General features: G+C 60.2%; 2 protein-coding genes across 11 annotated transcripts; one reads left to right on the top strand and one right to left on the bottom strand.

The window, feature by feature from the left end:
- Positions 1 to 12,447: 12,447 nt before the first annotated feature.
- LOC135281905 (signal-regulatory protein beta-1-like) lies at positions 12,448 to 15,411 on the bottom strand. Of its 8 annotated transcripts, none has more exons than XM_064391231.1 (6): positions 15,282 to 15,411; positions 14,020 to 14,379; positions 13,693 to 13,894; positions 13,456 to 13,565; positions 13,273 to 13,312; positions 12,448 to 12,942 (listed from the first exon to the last, which is right to left on the bottom strand). In XM_064391231.1, exons 1-6 carry the CDS (start codon positions 15,334 to 15,336, stop codon positions 12,573 to 12,575), a joined length of 1,137 nt encoding a protein of 378 aa, XP_064247301.1. In that variant the 5' UTR covers positions 15,337 to 15,411; the 3' UTR covers positions 12,448 to 12,572. The 8 variants fall into 8 exon arrangements, 7 of the variants coding, with proteins under 7 accessions (XP_064247301.1, XP_064247302.1, XP_064247303.1 ...); XM_064391232.1 differs by having other exon boundaries at positions 12,448 to 12,939; XM_064391233.1 differs by lacking the exon at positions 13,456 to 13,565 and having other exon boundaries at positions 12,448 to 12,750; positions 12,845 to 12,942.
- A 559-nt stretch (positions 15,412 to 15,970) lies between these two features.
- On the top strand, positions 15,971 to 18,126 carry LOC135281903 (tyrosine-protein phosphatase non-receptor type substrate 1-like). 3 transcript variants are annotated; one of them, XM_064391229.1, is made up of 5 exons: positions 15,971 to 16,185; positions 16,514 to 16,873; positions 17,010 to 17,321; positions 17,435 to 17,770; positions 17,915 to 18,126. In XM_064391229.1, the coding sequence occupies exons 1-5, from the start codon at positions 16,119 to 16,121 to the stop codon at positions 18,109 to 18,111; spliced, it is 1,272 nt and encodes a 423-aa protein (XP_064247299.1). In that variant the 5' UTR covers positions 15,971 to 16,118; the 3' UTR covers positions 18,112 to 18,126. The 3 variants fall into 3 exon arrangements, with proteins under 3 accessions (XP_064247299.1, XP_064247298.1, XP_064247300.1); XM_064391228.1 differs by having other exon boundaries at positions 17,435 to 17,776; XM_064391230.1 differs by lacking the exon at positions 17,915 to 18,126 and having other exon boundaries at positions 17,435 to 17,808.

The raw sequence follows: 18,126 nt of genomic DNA, 5'->3' as shown, positions 1-18,126 counted from the left end.
TTCCTGCGCAGCACGCTGGGATAATGGGGACATCCCCGTGATGTCCCCTCCGCGGGAGCCTGCAGCAGGGAGAAGCGAGAGTCTGAGGACAAGGCAGCTGTAATGGTAGGCAGGGCTGAGGAAGAGGGGGTCGGGGCGTCAGCATCCGTGGGATTCGTGTCCCTGCGCCGCCCTCCTTCTCCCTGACACAAAGCCCTTCCCAGGGGATTCGCAAGGACACATTCTCCACTGCCTGCACCTGTCACAGCTTCTCGCACAGCCCAGGGGCACTTCAGCCAGGCCGGGCCAGGTACCTGTGATGCCAGGTGCAGTGCTGGCAGCTCCCTAGCACCACCCCGCTGTCCCCTCTGCCCTCCCAGGGATGGGGTGGGCTCTGCAGAGCAGCAGCTCCCACCCACCCAGCATCACTGCAGCACGGATCCCACACTGGGCCGGGTCCCCGAGGACAGCCCTGGGTGCCGTACTGGAGGACCCGCTGCCAGCTCCCCCTCCTCCCCTCCCTCCCTCCCTCCCCAGGCAGCCGCCAGGGCTGTCGGTTTTATTTAGAGCCTCGCACAAACACAGCCGAGATATCTGAAGTGACTTGGCACCATCAATCCGCGCACGGCGTCCGCCCGCGCATCCCCGGCCCCGCCAGCCTCCCCCTCAGCCCCAGCTACGCCCATGGGGCACATCCAGCCTTAATTTAGCACTGCTGGCACCAGGAACAGCTTCCCAGGCTCCTGCACCCACCTCCCTCTGCAATCCCCTGGCAGCTGGAGGCTCAAAGGTTGTGGCCAGTACTGCTCCCACTGGAAAAAACTTTGTGGCCAGCAGCACTGGTCATAGAAAGCTCAGTACAGCCATCACTTCCCTTCACAGAGCTGGCCAGAGTGGCCAGCGAGGAGCAGGGGTCCAGAGGAGCCCTTGGATTTGGCCTTTTGCACACAGCAATAATTTCTTTCCACAGGGATGGGACACAGGGACACATCACTATAGAGTCCACAGGCCCCTCACAGGGGGAAGCAAAGGTGCTGAGCTCTGCTCTCTGGTGACCAGCGTCACCAGAAGCTCTGTCAGGGAAGTTTGAGGTTGGTATTAGGAAAAGGTTATTCTACAAGAGGGTGTTTGGGTACTGGAACAGGATCCCCAGGGCACTGGTCACAGCCCCAAGCCTGCCAGAGCTCAAAAATCATTTGGACAATGCTCTTGTCCCCTCACAGGGTGGGATTCTTGGAGTGTTCTGTGCCAGGACAGGAGCTGGACTCAATGATCCTTGTGGGTCACTGTCAGCTCTGGATATTCCACGGGATTAGCAGTGGTTTGTGGAAACCCTGCAGCTGCACCACCATGGGCAGTGCATCCCACCTAGCCCAGGTCCAGAAGCAGAGACCCTCGGGGCAAGTGGGTGCCCAGCAGGAGGGCAATGCCAGGGACACACTGCAGCCATTCACAGCCACCTGTCCTGATTATTTTTACGTGGAAGCACAGATCCTGGAGGCCTGGCTGGCTTCAGCCTGTCTGGGGTGTTCTGCTCGGTGTTGAAGGTTCAGACAACCTGTTCTGAGGCGATTACAGAGCAGAGCCAGCCCGCACACAAGCGGCAGCCACGGCAGAGCGCTGGGGAAGGGAAGTTAGAGCTCAAAAAAAGCTCTGCAGGAGAAGGTACCGCGCAGAGCAGATGGTGCGGCGCGAGCTTCCCGGGAAGAGCTGCTATTGCTCCCCATTAGGAAGCATATGGGCAGGCTCAGCTGCCTCCCCTCCTACCCATGGCCCTTCAGCACCACAGGGGCCCTGCTCCAACACGAGAGCTTTGGAGGATTCACCCTGGCAGGGCAGCCCTTGCCCTGCTCTGGGCAGGGAACCAGGGGGAGAGGAGCGTTTGGCTCCTTGTGTGCCTGAGACAGAGGGACAACGCAAAATTTGGGAGTGCAACTCTGCCATCATCATCATCATCCTTCTGTGCAGAACACCCACGGTGAGCAGGAGGCTGCAGCAGTGCTTGGCAGGGCGGGCAGTGCTGCCAGGCTCTCTGTGCTGCCAGCGGGCACCCAGGCTGCGCTCGCTCTGCAGCATCTCCATGCCTCAGCTCAAAAGCCCTGCTCTGGCAGGGAGGATTCCAGAGCTCGGCTCTCCCTGGCCCCACGAGCTGGGCAGCAGCCAGCATGGGGACAGGGCAGTGTTTCTGGAAAGCTGTTCAATAATAAGTTGGTTTTCACAGCTTTGAGGCGCAGTGAGGAACTCACATCACGCTGTTTGGGGAAGGCACGGGCTCTGTGTGGCAGGGGTCTGCTCCCCTTCCCTATTCCCAGCCAGAACCACAGGCTCAATGTCCTTTTTGCATTCCCTTGTCCCCAGCTGGGCAGCTCTGCAGGATCTGCTCCCTCCCTGGGAGAAGGTGGGGGACCCATCCACACACAGGGACCCCCAGCCAGAGCAGCAGCACCCCATCTCTTGTCAGAGCCTGGCAGCATCCAGTGGGAACAATTAGAGCCGTGCCTGAGCGATCCCAGTGGAAAGTCCTGCAGCACTGGTTTTGCCCAGACTGCTCTTTCATGCTTTAATCAGCTGCCTGTCTGATCCTCTCCCAGCCCTGACTGCCCCGGGGAGCAGCGGAGGCTCCCCTGGCTGGAGGGGATTCACAGGGATGGAGCTGGGAGAGGTTCCAGTCTGTGCCCTGCAGGGCCAGTCCTGGGCCTGCTAATGAATCCCATCTCACTGATGGAGGTGACTGCAGTCTTTCTCTGCCTGGGACTTTGTCCCTCCTGGTCCCCTCTCCAGCAATGGGATGGCACAGTGGGCAAAGTACCAATAGCCTGAGTGGGCACCTCACACCTGGACACAGCAGCTCTCCCAAAACGCTCAGTCCACCCTTCAAAATCCAAACTAGCTTAGGGATACAGAAAAAAACCCCACCAAGTTTGGACATCAGCCTGAAAATACCCCAAATTCAGCATCCAGAGGTGCTGTTTTGGGGCTGTGGGCACAGAGCCATGCCCAAGCACCAGCAAGCAGCCAGCACTTATGGGAGCACTCCACAATAATGACTCAATGATCCTAAAGGTCTTTTCCAACCTCAAAGATTCCTTGATAAACCAAAAATCGCAGTGCCTCAGGGACTCACCACCCTGGGGAAACTCAAAGCCATCCTGGCCCAGTCCCAGCCACCAACACCTCCCAGCCCAGCCCCCCGAGAGGTGCTACTTTCACAGCTCACCACAATAAAACACCCTGTGGGACCACATCAGAGCACCAGGCCCACACAAGGTCTGTTCTGGCACCCACAAGCCAGTGCAGCCTCCACACACCTTCATGTTCTCCCCACCCATCTTCAAAAACAAATTCCAAGACCCCTCCAGCTCAAGATCCCGTTGCATACATCCTACAGCCTCCCCCCACCCCTCAGGCTTCAGTCAGCACCCAGAGAGGGCTCTCAGCTGGGAGAGAAACACAAATGTCTCCTGAAGCAGGGAGCACCAATTACACTGCTGATATTTAGGGCTTCCAGCTCAACAAATGGAGCTGCAGCTTCATTAGGTACCTTGCCAATTTAATCCGAGACATGCAGTACAGGGGAAGCTTAAATTAGTTTATCTCATGTTAACTTATAACAAGCAATATGTTAATTTGGGCATGGCTTTCATGGACTGTGACCCAGGGAAGGGGCACCACAGCCCTCTGAAAGTAGATTTAAGAAGCTGGGGTATATAGCCTACCTGTGTCATGGTGCTGCCATAACATCCACCACCATAAACACCTGCACTGGGGAAGGGGTGCACCACATCTCCCCCTTATATGGGAGAGGGTGATGAGCTGCAGGGGCCTCATTAGGCTGTAATTGCCAGGGGAAGGGTGGGGTGGGCTGTGGAGGATGCTCTGTGAGTAGCCTGTACATGGGCTTTGCTCCTCACCCCATGAGGGGGCTCATGGGAATTACTGTAATTGTTTAGCCAAGCTTTTATTGGGACATTTAGGAGTTACAGCTGAGTTATTTCAGCTCTCTCAGGTGTTTGTTATGGCTCTGGGGTGCAGTTGGTGAGGGGGATGAGTGGGGTGGAGGTGACGTGCTCTCTGGCATGGGGTGTTTTCTGAGGAGGCCCCTCTGTGCACACTGCCCAGACCCCCTGTTCCTGCCCCCTCCTTAGGGAGCAGGGCTTCAAATCACAGCCCACTTAATTTTAGTGTCCCTCTGCCACTGAATTAATCCCCAGCACTGCCAGGATCAGCTGGCTCTGAGATGACTTTCAGGGAGGATGGGGCAGGGATGCAGCTCTGCCTGCCCAGCTGGGCTTTGCTGGGTTGGAGGGATGCTCTGGGTGCCTCGTGGCACTCACACTCTGTCACCCTGGGCTTCAGCAGCGGCAGTGGTGTCAGACCACCAGAACATCCACCACCTACCAAGCAAGAAGGGAAACGCACAGGCTGCAGCAGGGACTGTATCCACAGGGCAGCTGAGCCATCCCGGGGCCGGGCTGTGCTCCCCGGCTGCTGGCACCCGGCAGTGGTGCCCTGGGGGTGCTGCAGACCCGGTGAATTGGCCGGGCTTCCTTAATGCAGCCACGCTCACACTCTGGGGGAATTCCTCACGGCTGTGTCAGAGCAGGAAAGGTGGTTTATATCCTGTGCCTGGCCTGGAAACGGCCCTGGCTGACCTGAAGTGAGGGGTTTTAGGGTAAAACTGCTGACAGGCTGGGAAAACTCAGTGGCAGTGTGGGCTGGAAAGGACAGGGCTGGCAGTGCTGGCGCCTGTGCCCGCTGAGGTGCTGCGAGCTGGCAGGGCTGGGCTGACCTTTGCTGGCAAACAGGATCCTGCCCCTTGCCCCAGAGAAGGGTTTGCTCTCTGCTGTGGGTCTGCAACACGTGCACAGCCCCGGGACTAGGCTGCACGGGAAGGGCTGCAGTGACCGTCCCTGGAAGTGTTCAAAAAACGTGGATGTGGCACCTGGGGCATGGGGGGCTTGGCAGTGTGGGGGAATGGCTGGACTCAATGGTCTTAGGGGGCTGTTCCAACCTTAACTGGTGACAGGGACAGGGCACAAGAGAGACCCTGCTCGGGGCAGCTCAGCAGGGTCACAGGGTGGCCCCAGTCCTGCCCCCTTAGTGCCAGTGGTTGTGAAACTGGGGGAGGGCTGTGCTGTCTGTATGGGGCACGACTGGGCTCACCGCAGCTCTGATGGGCTCCAGAGCCACAGGGAGCCTTGGTGCCCACCCTGGGAGCCTGCCCCAACCCAGGAGCAGGAGTTGTGTGGAGGAGGAAGCGGCAGGGACAGGGGGGAGGGCAGGCAGGGTGCAGGCAGGGAGCTCCAGCCATGCAGGGACATTTCAGAGCCGGGTGTTAATCATTGATGGGCTGTTTGAACTAAAGCCTCCCTCCCCGCTCTGGAGGGGGAAGTTGTGCATTGTGCTGGCTCCTGGGGATGTGATGGCAGTGCCAACACCCAGATCCCCCAGCACACAGCCAGCCCCACGGAGTGATGCTGGAGAGGACCTTGATCTCCCCTTGGCGGAACCGCCAGGACCGCGGTGGAGCTCGGCCGAGGGAAGAGCGATACCATCTCAGTTTCTAATGCCAGCTGTTGGGGGTTTTTTTCTGCATCCTCTCCAAGTTCTTTGTTGATTGCAAATCGTTATCGTGAAAGCTCATCCGAGGCTGCAGCAGCAGATAACTGTGCTGTGCTGCCGGCCGGCGGCTGGAGCTCACCGAGGCTGCTCCGCCTGAGCGTCCTGCGGCAGCTGCGGCTGGAAATAAAACTGCTAACGTGGGGGATTGATCGTGTTCAGCCAGCTCAGCCCATTGCTTCCTGCTTGGCAGAGCCCTTGCTGTGAAGTGCTGAAATCCAGGCTCAGAGGTGGGATTTGTGCTGTGGAACCTGGCGTGTGGGCATGGCCCGAGGGATGCCCCATGGAGGGCTGAGACACGGCACAGCAGGGGCAGGGGACCTGGCAGGACCCCGTGTCACTCTTTACTGCAAAGGAAGGTGGTGTGTGCAGCAGTGGGGGCTTCATGGGTCATTTGTGAAAGTGCTGGATCCAGTGTCCCACGGTGGGAATGGCACGACTGCTGGGATGCAGGGGGGCTGCACCCCTGAAACAGCCAGCCCTTGGAAGAGCATGCTGACCAGCCCTCAGGGCCATCCCCAGCCCTCCTGCCAGGCTCTCCCTGTGTCACTGTCCCCATGTTGCCCCCATAGCAGCCCCAAGGCTCAGCAGCCACATTCTGGACCTGTTGGCTCTTTATTTTGGCCCTGTTGAGACTCAACGCTCTCATCTCTGTGGGGCTGGGATTATTCTGGCCCTCCTGCTGGAGGCTGGGTGGAGAAAAATGCTTCTCTGTGGGGCTTCTGTTGGTCTGTCCTTTCTTTTTTTTTTCTTTTTTTTTTTTTTTTTAACTGAAAGGCAGCAAAATTCTGGAGGATTATTTCTGGTCGGCAGGATCCACCACGCTCCCAGTGACTGCATCGCTCCAAGGGGCTGGCCCTGATAAGAAGCTGCAAATCCGAGCTGCCAAGTGCTGCCATCCCGCTGGAGCCTTGGAGGGGGATCAGGGATTTAGAGGGTCTGTGTGCTGTCTAACAGGTTTAGAAAATATTGCCTGGGATTATCCACTCGCGGCGGTGACCAGAGACCTCTGAGCCGCGGCTGATCTTTGCTGAGGGGGGTCCCGTGTGCTGAAATCTGATCTGTTCGTGTTCCCTCGTGTGCACACGCGTGGATGTGCAGCAGCGGCGGCTCTGGGGCGAGCTGGAGCTGTGAATGGGGCTGGTGGCCCCCGGCACGGCGGGGGCTGAGCCGTGTCCGACCCCCGTGGCTGCCAGCGCCGTGCTGGGTCTGGGGTGCCAGAGGGGCGCTGCAGCCTTGGCTGCGCTGCAATCCCGTAAGGGCAGCTCCTCACCGCCAGCGTTAATGATATCCACCCAATTAGCCCAGCCTAGCCCCAAGGATTAGCGGATGGAATCATCATCCCAAGGCGTAAGCAGTTAACGCTGCTAATTAGGCATCGCGTGAATGCCAGCCACAAAGCGCGGCGGCCGTGGGCAAGGGGTGATGCCCACCCAGCCGGGCTCCGGGAGACGGGAGCTGTTTACGGAGAATTCGCCGGGCTCGGGGATCCGTTATTTTTACACGTTGCCATAGCTACTGATACCATTATAAAATTAAGCCCGAACCATGTGGAAGGAACGGAGCTGTCAGGAGGAATTATTTTCGGGAGCGCCTTGTGGGTCCGAGCCCAGCGGGTGACGGGGGTCCCGCGGGGGTGATGGGGTGATGCGGGCAGCTGCATCCTGCCCGCGGGCACGTCGCTGCAGCGAGGCGCCGGGCAGGCTGCGGAGCTCCGGGATCGCCGGGAGCCACCGGCGCCAGCACAGCCCCTCCGGGCTGGCAGCACCGCTGGGCACGTCCAGGGCGAACAAAAGCCCGCTGAGAGGGAGCTTTCAGGCCGTGCCGTGCTCCCTCCCGCAGCGCCTGCTTTCCCCCTTCTCCTGCCTCGCTCAATATTTTTCCCTTTCCCTGCACTCCTCTGCAGAGGGACACTTTTGTGCCGGGCTCGGGGCAGCCAGCGCGGGGGCCACGGCCAAGCACAGCCGTGCTTTAAGGTGCCGGGAGGAGCAGGGAGCACCAGGGACCCCACAACATCCTGCCCTCGGGACAGGGACCTCCCTAAGGATTTTCCCTACCCTGAGCTCTTCTCGCTGGACAAAACCACCTGGAGCATCCCCAGCAGCGTGCACGGCTCACTTCAGGCTCTGCAATCTACATGGGGATGGTGGGAGGACCAGGAGCACACCAAGATCCAGCAGGAAGAGCCCCGGAGCTCCAGTGCAGGCAGGGCCCCTCTCCCAGCCGCTCTGGGACCCTCACTCGGGCACTGGCAGGCACTGCAGCTTGAGCTGCCCTCCCCGGCTCCAGGGTGATTGTCTTTGAGCAGTGTCCCGTCCAACTCTGAAAGCACAATGTGAGTCTTTCTTAAGCGCTGGATGTTCCTGCTTGTCCCATGGCCCTGAAACCCCTCTTTAATCACTGCCAGAGCCTTGGCCTCACGGTGTCCTGCAGTGTGGGACAGCACGGGCCAGAGGAGTGCTGGGCACAAAGGATGTGCGTGACACTTTTCAATTTCACTGCTTACCCCCTCCCTTGTGGTTGAAGAGATGAGGAATGGTCCTAGGGCAGCCCCACATCCACTCCACTCCCCTTCAGCTCCAGGGATTTAATGAAAATTATTCCAGGTTGGCCAGAGAGGTTCCCAGCAGCAATAACTGCAATAGCACAACCTCCTGCTGGACACAGGGAAAAGCAGCATCCTCAAACACCTTCAGCTCTTCCCAACTAAAAGCCCTGCTCTGCAGCCTGGGGGTCCCAGTTTGCTTAGTGGGCAGTGCCTGGGAGCCCATCTCCTCCCTGAACATCCCGAGTGTCCCAGTGCCATGGGGTGGCTGCCCTGTACCCCAGCTGTCACGGGGGCTGGAGAGACCCCCTGTGCTGGGCAGAGCCCTCGCTCTATCAGGAGGGGACGAGGCTGGCAGTGAGGCTGTGGCACAGAAACTGTTCCTATGACAACCCCAAACCCCAGACCTGTTTATCCCCTTTGGTGAAAATCCACAACAACCGTAAAAACAGGGAATAAGATTCAATAGTTAGACCTGAAATAAATCAGAACCAGTGTAAAGCATGTCGCTGTTCTACTCTGGCTTCGTTCCTGTCCAAGGAAAAGCCTGAGAAACACGGAGCTGCAAAGGGGTGAGCTAACAGATTTGGAAGTGGAGGGAGCAGATTCCAACTGTGCAGCATCCCAGGACTTCTCCCTCCTGTTGTCCCTTCTGGCAGGGACCCGGCCCAGGCCAGCCAGCAGGCACAAACAGGACCCATGAGGCATTTTTGGGGGACAATCAAAGTGTGTCTGAGACCCTCTCACTCCCTCCAGCCCCCTCAAAGCTCCCAGCTGCTCCTCCAGCTTCTCCTGCTGCGTCCTGCTGGCACAATGTCCCCATGGCTTTGCCTGGTCCCCTTGGTCTTATGGGGTCCCCAAATCATCACTGGATGCCCGTGGCATCGTGGGGGCCCTGTGGGGTCCCTGTGGCATCGGATGCTCTGAGGCCTGTTGCTGTTTGGGTGGTGCTGATGTGCAAAGGGACTGGCCTGTCTCTCCCTGGTGACTTGTGGGCACCACGGTCTGCTGGCAGCTAGGGCAGGGATGGGGGCAGGGACGGGGACAGAGCAGGGGCACAAAGGTGTCTTGGGTAGAGACAGCCACAAACCAGGCCCTTGGCTGGAGCTGCTGCCCTGTCAGACCCTGGAGGAGACCAGCTGGAGCAATGCCTGCTCCTGGAGACACAACATCCCCTGGCACCCACCCCTGTGACCGACACTGCCACTGTGGGGTGCCTCTGCTTGTCATCGCTGAGCTGGAGCACCCCAGGGCAGGGCACGGGGCATTTATCCCTGTCTGTCCCTTCTTCTCCTTGCCCAGCCTGGCACCAGCACAGCTCAGCACTGTCCCGTTCCCCGCGGGTGCAGCCAGCCCTGTGCTGTCCCCGGGACACAGAGGAGACCCCGCACCCCCTTTCAGCAGCCCGCACTGGCACCGCGCTCCTCCTGGGCGTTATCGAAGCACGGCCCCCTCCCCTCGCTGCCGGGCCAGCCCCTCCCAGCGCCGCTCTCCGGGCAATCGCTCCGGGATGTCTGGGGAGGCTCCTGCTCCCCTCGGCCCCTGCACAGCCCTCGCTTCCCACTGCATCCCCGGCACAGCACGGAACAGCACAGCGTGGTGCAGACCATGGCACACAGCAGGGCTCACACCAGACCACAGCACACACCATGGCACACACACTGTGGCACACAGCGTGGTACAGAACACAGCACACACCACAGCACACACCACTGCCTGGCAACCCCTGCCAGCCCTTGGCACCTCCCGGAGATGTTTCCCACCCCCTGGCATCAGGAGTGGGTCAGATGCCAGAGCAGCCCCTGAGCATCCCCTGGCTGCCCAGACTCCCATCGCAGTGCAGCCCAGACCAGCCTCCCCAACCCTTTTCCTTGGCCTTGCCATTGCATGAGGCCCTGGCACCAGGCTCACACACCATGCTGAGGAGCAGCCAAGGTAAACCTGGCATGGCACCGCCCCAGTGTCCATGCACAGGGACACAGCCCAAAACCTGCTTGAAGCCAGCGTGTCCTCTCCCCCTGGGACACCAACAGTGTCCCAGTGCCCATCCAGGCACCACCTCTGCTCTGCACAGAAGTCCCCAGCTGTGGCAGCAGGAGCCTGGAGTGTGCCAGCCTCAACCCCAGCACTGCCCTGTGCCTCCCCCCAGCAATGGCAGCTCTGGCCTCCCACACACACCCTCTGACCAAGCAGGTCACTCAGTGGATGTGACAACCAGCAGCCCCAGGAAAGCAGCAGGGATGAGCAGTGAATGTGTGACCCCAGCATTGCCTGGTGCTGCCCCCCTGCCCCCCGATCCAGGCTCTGCTCCCCAGCACGCCCCTACCTTGTGTCCGTGCCCAGGCGCTTGTTTGTGCTTTCACTGCCGGCACACCCCAGGCTGAAGGCTTAAAGGATTTTCCTTTAATAACCACCAAATCCCTCCCCTGGGCAGTAAGCCGCAGACCTGGGCCCTTTCCTAGGTGCAGAGCATTCTGCCCGTGCTCTGCTCACTCCCTGCTTTGCATATGCTCCTGTCGAACTGGATTTCCCCCTCCTGATTCAGTGCTTAAAAAGCCCTAAATCCCCTTGAATTTCATTTCCTCTGGTCCTCGAGGTCTGTCCCCGGTTTCGGTCTCACCCACGTATTTTACATACTCGTGTTCACAGCCTTGATGTGAGATTTCTGCCAGTTTTGGTGTTGTCCCTGCACAGAGCCTGGGCAACCCAAGCCCTGCTCAGAGCAGCCACTGCCCCAGCTGGGGAATGACCCATGGCCTGGTCATGGCTCCACTGGGAAACGATGCTGGGAGAGGCTTCATCCCAACACCCCAACCCTCCCTCTGAGGGGGCCAGGCTGAGACCAGTGCTGCATCCCTGACCTGGCAAACTCATTACCACCACCGTGCCCACAGGGTGCTGAGTGTCCCCAAGCTGTCTCTGAGAAAGGACTGACTCCAAACTGTCCCCACTTCACATCCCCAGAGCAGGTGACTCACATTCAGTCGTGCAAATGAATTTCCGTAGCGGCTTTTCTCCCCGCTGTGACAATTTTGTCCCCTCAAGGATCTCCCTGCCAGCCCCGCTCCCCCGGGTCACCCTGTCTTGTTTCACTTCTCTTTTCTCATTTCACAGAAAAAAAAGTAGATAAAGCTGAAAGCTGGCGACTGTATCAGCTTTCAAGGTCACGGGCAGCGGTGCTGGCAGCAGGTTCCTCTGCCTGGAAAGCCTGTTTGGCTCAGTTCCTCCTGCCAAGGTGGCTGCTGGGGCCACACCTGGTGGGAGCCCAGCTGCCACAGCTGGGGAGATCGTGGCTGGGGGCTGTACGTGGTGACTGGCTGTGGCTGGGGGCTGCAGCAGTGCCCAGTGTGGAGCGTGACCTGCAGCTTCCTGCCACGGCCACCTCGGCCCTCCGGCTTCCTGCCACTGGCCTGCTTCCCCTGGAGGTGGGCACCAAACCCGTGGGCATGAAGCAGGGGATGTGCACGGGGCAGATGTGCTCTGAGCAGGGGATGTGCACTGAGCAGGGGATGTGCACGGGCCAGATGTGCACTGAGCAGGGGATGTGCACAGGGCAGATGTGCCCTGAGCAGGGGATGTGCACGGGGCAGATGTGCACTGAGCAGGGGATGTGCACAGGGCAGATGTGCCCTGAGCAGGGGATGTGCACGGGGCAGATGTGCACTGAGCAGGGGATGTGCACAGGGCAGATGTGCTCTGAGCAGGGGATGTGCACGGGGCAGATGTGCCCGGAGCAGGGGATGTGCACAGGGCAGATGTGCCCTGAGCAGGGGATGTGCACGGGGCAGATGTGCCCGGAGCAGGGGATGTGCACAGGGCAGATGTGCTCTGAGCAGGGGATGTGCACGGGGCAGATGTGCCCTGAGCAGGGGATGTGCACGGGGCAGATGTGCATTGAGCAGGGGATGTGCACGGGCCAGATGTGCACTGAGCAGGGGATGTGCATGGGGCAGATGTGCATGGACTGGCTGGGACTGGAGCTGAAGATTTGCACAGACCAGGGGAAGGGGCAGAAGGGCCAACTGGTACCAGCTGCCTTGGCCTTAAGAGCATCAGGAGCCCTTGAGGAGGGCAGGGAAAGGTGGGTGAGGGCTGGGCCTCAGCTGGAGCAGCAGCACCAGTTCCTGAGAGCCTCCTGCTGCCTTGCCAGGAGATGCAGGTTTTGTGGGACTGGGCAGGTTCCCTGAGGAGTTGGGAGCTGACCAGGGGGCTCAGCAGTAGCACAGGGGTGGCACACATCTCCCCAGGACCCTGCAGGACTGGCACTATTGCTCTTGCTCTGAGCACAGCAGGACTGCACAGCAGGCTGTTTGCTGGCTTTAATGAGGGTGGTAAAAGATAACACAAATTATGGACCTGTGGGCCGGGAAAGGACCAGTGGAGGCCCACGCTGGTGCACACAGGTGTGTGTGAGGTCCTCCTGGTGTTATCAGCACAAAACAGCTTGCACAAGGCAGAGGTGCTTGGCCTCGTGGTCTGATCCTGTGGTCGACAAAGCTTCCAGGTCCTGGGAGAGCTCCCCTGAGGTGCAAACACGGTGACCACAGCGTGCCGAGCTGAGATCTGGACGCACCACGCAAACAGCTCCACTTCTTCTTTGTTGTGCCCTGCAGAAACGTCCCTTCTGCCACCCTGACACGGCCTGGCTGTGCAGGCAGCCGTGGCGGGCGTCACTTGGCAGTGACCCTGAGGCTGGCATACTCGGTGGGGGCTGTGCCCGGGCTCCTGCCGCGCTGCGGGGCCGGCGGCAGCGGCTGCAAGTCGGCGTAGTGGATGTCGTTCTCCTCCTTGCTGCTCTGCTGCAAAAATGCACACAAATGGGGAATGCTGCCACAAGGAAAGTCCCGCAAAATAACCCTAAATCAGAACGTTGAGAGTTGGAAGTGACCCACAAGGATCACCGAGAGCAGCTCATGGCCCCGCACAGGACAACACCAAGAAGCAGGCTCAAGGCAGGCTGGTGATGCCACAGCTGCAGAGGTGGTGCCATGGTGCAGAGCATGCAGGGACCACATGCAGGCAGCTGCTGCCCACCCGGTGTCCCCCCTGGCCCCAGAGTCTTGCAGGGCTCCTGCAAGCCAGGGCATCAGCATGGGGTGTGCTTCCCCGTACTCACAGCTCACTCCTACCTGGCTGGGCAGGTGGGAGCTCTCTGCATCCAGGACTTCACTGTAGGGGGAAGGATAAAGATGGCCATCAGAACTAAAGGAAGCTGGGTCCTTCCCCCACCCAGCACAGCACTCAATTTCCCTCCCGAATCTCAGAGGATGCCCCTGTTGAAGGCAAGCAGGGACAAAGTGCTGACTGCACACCTGGGCTGGGCTCAGACACACAGTGAGGGGCTGCACGAGCTCCCTGGTACTGGGTGCTCCCTACCATGACGTTTCCATGAAACGCAGAAAGAACCAACAGAACAGTGCACCTGTGAGTAAAGGACCTTTTCTGGGGCAGGTTACAGCTCCAGACAAGAAAGGAAGCCAAGATAAAGCAGGTGGATAAGGCAGTTTGCTCATTTAAGGGGGCAGAAGGAAGAGGTGCTGAGTACAAACCTGGGGGTGCCGGGGGTCCCTGCACAGCACCGCAGAGGGACAGACGAGAAGCTGCCCATGGCCACTGTCCTGGCGGGGCAGGGGCTGCCCACCCCCCCTTGGCGCTTCCTCCTGTACATGCAAAGGGCGACGAAGAGGCCGAGGAGGAGGAGGAAGCAGAGCACTGCAGCTGCAGCCACCATTCCAGGAACCAGGGCAGCCTCTGTGGAGACAGAGGCAGAGCAGGAGAGGGTGGTGGGTGTGGGGCAGAGCAGCACCTCGCTGTGGGCAGGGTGGGGGCTACGGGATGGGCTCCCTGGGAGAGGGGTCCTGCTGGGCTGCACTCACCATGCACGGACACCTCAGTGCCACTGCCACTCTTAAACACCTTATCCTCACCAGAGTTCCCCTTGACAAACTTCACACAGTAGTAGGTGCCAGCATCTTCGGGCTGAAAGTTGCTGATGTGGATGGTGAAGTCTGTGTCAGACCCATTCACTGCTCTCATCACACGGGACGAGGGATCCTCATCACTCTGGTCATAGACAGTCTTGTTCCCAGTGCCCCAGCCCTTCAGCCACTTCACAGGGCCTGGTTCAGCAATTCCAGATGTGATGCAGTTCAGGGTGAGCGTTTCCCCCACTGCCACCGACACCTTGGCCTGGGGCTGCTGCAGAGTGAAGTCCTGACCTGATGGGGCACCCACACCTGGGCACAGAGACAGGAGGGTTCAGGGATGAGCAATGGGGCGAGGCAAGGGCAGCCTCACAGGCAGAGAAGCCCCAGTATCCCCCAGCTTGCAGCTGAGAGATATCCTGGGATGTGGCAGAGACAACATGCAGGCACTGGGAGGGAGGAAACCCTTGAAAAACTGGTTCAAAATTAACAAGGGACAAATCTGAAAAAAGAGCAGGCTGCCCAGGGCAGTGGCGGAGTCACCACCCCTGGAGGGATTTAAATGACATGTAGACGTGGCACTTGGTGACCTTGGCAGTGCTGGGTTAAGGGTTGGACACGAGGATTTCAGAGGGCTTTTGCAACCCAAACAGTTCTGCCATTCTATGTTTTGATAAATCTGCATCCTGTTCTGTCATTTGCAGGAGGTGCTGCAGCTGCCTGGAGGCCAGAGAGGTGCAGAGGGAGCCAAGGGGAACTCCTGGCAGGAAAAACTCCTGAGTGCTGTTAAACATTAACACCCTGGCTCTGCTCCACACCAGCCAGGATCACTGGGGCTCTGCGAGGAATTGGGGTTCACAGCCAGGAGCCAGCCAGGAAACAGAGTTCTAGGCAGGGATGTCCCTGCAGCCCAGCATAACCCCACAAAATCTTGTGTCCCAAAACCCCTTCAGTCCCCAAAACCCCTTCAGTCCCCAAAACCCCTCCGATCCCCAAACCTCTCCTGCCCGAAGTCCCCGACTGCATGGCAGCAGCTCGGCAGGGTTCGACCCCGGGGCTGTGCCCACCCCGGGCACGGTTTGACCCCAAAATGCGCTCGGGGAAGGACCACCCTCCGCCCCGCCCGGTGTTTATCTTTGCCGCCCACTCGCGTTTGTGGGGCGGACGGGGCAGGGGAGCTTCGAGAGGCTCCGGGGGCCCCGGTTCCGACTCACCCGAGAGCACGGGGCTTCGCTGCCCGGACAGGAGCGCAGCTGCTGCCGCGGCCATGGGTTCTGCCCAAACTTTGGGAAGGAAAAGGGGAAGCGGGACAGGAAATTGAGGCGAGCGGGTGGTTAACGCTTTGGTGTCTGCCCGGGGCGGGCGGGAGCCGGCAGAGCCGTCGGGGTATCATCCTCGGCGGGCATCACCCCCGGCGGGCATCACCCTGCCGAGACCCCGGTGGGCATCACCCTGCCGAGACCCCGGTGGGCATCACCCTGCCGAGACCCCGGCGGCCACCACTCCCGGGCCCCCTGGCACCGAGTGGCTGCCCTGGGCTCGGGACAGGGAGCTCGGGACAGGCTTTTTGTCCTTCCCGGTTCGGTGAGGGGCAGGAGCAGCGGAGCTTCGAGATGTGGGATGCTCGGTGTAGCCCGGGCACTGGTCTGCACCACCGGCCCGTGGGAGACACCACCCCGATCCTGCTGGGGGTCCCCTTGGCACCCCAGGCTGCGGAGCCACAGGCTGGCCGTGAGTGGGGGAGCTGGATCCAGGGTCTCTGCTGGCTGCTCGGTGCCCGTGGCACACACCTGAGGGGAAACTGGGGGGGACAGTGCCATTATGGACCGGCGCTGTGACAGGAGATGATGTAGGCATTGAGAAGCAAATGGGACATGGTTGCGTGGAGGAACTGGGCTGGTGGTGGCCCCTTTCCTTCCCCTTTGCTGGGTAAGAGGCCAGCACCCCGCTAGGACAAGCCCAGTCCAGCTGAGCCCAGTGCAGCAGAGTCCAACGGAGCCGAATCCAGCCGAGCAGAGCCCTGCCACCAGGGAGCAAGGCGTGGAACACCCATGGTGCTGGTGGTACAGGAACTGCCTCTCGTGTGCCTGGTGCTGCTCCTGCTCTGCAGAGAGCCGGGTAAGTGGGGCCTGCACAGCCCCATCACATTCCCCATGCACGCTTTCCCACCCTGCTGGCCTGGCAGTGCTTCCCTGTGCCCATGGGTAGCCAGGGATCTCCTCTTCCTCCCTCTCTTCCAGCTTGCTTTTATCTCCAGATGAAATTCAGTTTACCCAAAAAGAGTCTGGGCTCTCCTCATCCTGCAGTCCCCAGCAGCCTGGGGGACAAGGGACAGGAATACCTCTCTGTCCCCTGCTCCAGGCTCAGGGGGTCTGATGATGCCTTCTGCTGTTCCCCGGCCCTGGGGCCCACTGTCAATCCAACACCTTTCTGTCTCTGTGCCCAGGTGTGGATGCCCAGGCAGGTCAGGGCTTCACTGTGCAGCAGCCCCAGGCCAAGGTGACGGTGGCAGCGGGGGAGACGCTCACCCTGAACTGCACCACGTCTCCAATTGCTGGACCAGGTCCTACGAAGTGGCTGAAGGGCTGGGCCACTGGGAACAAGACTGTCTATGACCAGAATAACAAGGATCCCTCGTCCCGTGTGACGAGAGCAGTGGATGGGTCTGACACAGACTTCACCATCCGCATCAGGAACGTTCAGCCTGAGGACATGGGCACCTACTACTGTGTGAAGTTTGTCAAGGGGGACTCTGGTGATGATGAGGTGTTTCAGCGTGGCAGTGGCACCGAGGTGTCTGTGCAAGGTGAGTGGGGCTCTGGAGCAGCTCCTGATGGGAACCAGCCAGCGGGCTCTGCTCAGGGAGAGCAGGGATGGGGAAGGGGCTCAGGGCCATCCCCAGGCCCAGGGCTGGTCTGATGGCCCCGTGCTTCTCCCCACAGCCAAACCCAGCCCCCCGCTGGTGTCTGGGCCTGAGCAGAGAGCGAGGCCGGGGCAGTCGGTGCCTTTCACCTGCACGAGCGGAGGGTTCTTTCCTAAAGAGATTGGGGTGAAATGGTTCAAGAACAAGAACCTCATGGCAGTTCATTCAGCCAACGTCACCGAATGGAGGAGGAAAACCTACAACATGTCCAGCACAGCGATGGTGACCCTGCAGAAGGACGATGCCCTCTCTGAGCTCATCTGTGAGGTGCAGCACTCCACGCTGCCGGGCCCACTGCGAGGCAGCTACCAGCTCAGCAGAGTCCTGCGAGGTGAGGGCTGGGGACTCGCGCTGGGGTGTCCTGCTGCTGTGGGGCCGGGCTCCCTGGGAGGAGGACGGGGCGCCCTGTGGGCAGCAGACACCAGGCTCTGCCTCTCTTCCCAGTTCCCCCCAGCGTCGAAGTGCGCGCCGAGCCGAGCCCCGCTGAGCTGAACAAGACCGTGACCTTCACCTGCCTCGTGAAGGAGTTTTACCCAGCTAACCTGTCCGTTTCCTGGCTGGAGAATGGGATTGAGATAAAGGTGCAGAACGTCTCCCGGACACGGAAGCTGCCCCGGGGCTTGTTTGAGCTGAGAAGCCAGGTGGAGGTGCAAGCGACGGAGGAGAGAAACGGCTCCACGATCACCTGCACGGTGGTGCACGACGGCCAGGCCCCTGCCAGCTACTCAGCCTCCCTGGGTGGGTGGATCTCCAACCCGGCCCAGGATGGCTTCCAGATGGGTAAGGGTGCGTCAGAGCTGCTGGGATGGGGTGCCTGACAGGGCAGCTGTGTGGTGTCACCCCCAGAGGAAGGTTGCAGTCCCAGGAAAGGATCCCTGCCTCTCTTTGAGCCCTGGTCACTCACATCCTCTGTCCCCATTGCAGGTGCAAACCCTCTGTCCAGCCTCCTCCTGCTGCTGTGGATGGGTGTCCTGCTGGAGAAGGGGCTCCTCGGTGGGCTCCTCCTCTTCCTCTTCCAGCGCATGAAGAGAAAAGCATCGGAGATGTTGCCCTGCCCTGCTCCCCCTCAGTCCCCCGCAGCCGGGTCCTGGGGCTCGGCCACTGCCCGCAGCGCTTTGTGAACCTGCAATAAAGGA

Source organism: Passer domesticus, chromosome 16, assembly GCF_036417665.1.
Source record: "Passer domesticus isolate bPasDom1 chromosome 16, bPasDom1.hap1, whole genome shotgun sequence".
Classification (NCBI taxonomy): domain Eukaryota; kingdom Metazoa; phylum Chordata; class Aves; order Passeriformes; family Passeridae; genus Passer; species Passer domesticus.
This window is presented reverse-complemented; position numbering and strand designations above follow the sequence as displayed.

Coding starts and splice junctions, on each gene's coding strand:
- LOC135281905 (XM_064391231.1), bottom strand. CDS start 15,336: ATGGCCGCGGCAGCAGCTGCGCTCCTGTCCGGGCAGCGAAGCCCCGTG. Junction 13,313..13,455: donor TGTGTCTGAGCCCAGCCCAG/GTGTGCAGTCAG, acceptor TTCCCCCTACAG/TGAAGTCCTGGATGCAGAGA. Junction 12,943..13,272: donor GCTCCCACCTGCCCAGCCAG/GTAGGAGTGAGC, acceptor GCATTTTTGCAG/CAGAGCAGCAAGGAGGAGAA.
- LOC135281903 (XM_064391228.1), top strand. CDS start 16,119: ATGGTGCTGGTGGTACAGGAACTGCCTCTCGTGTGCCTGGTGCTGCTC. Junction 17,322..17,434: donor GCTCAGCAGAGTCCTGCGAG/GTGAGGGCTGGG, acceptor CTCTCTTCCCAG/TTCCCCCCAGCGTCGAAGTG. Junction 17,777..17,914: donor TGGCTTCCAGATGGGTAAGG/GTGCGTCAGAGC, acceptor TCCCCATTGCAG/GTGCAAACCCTCTGTCCAGC.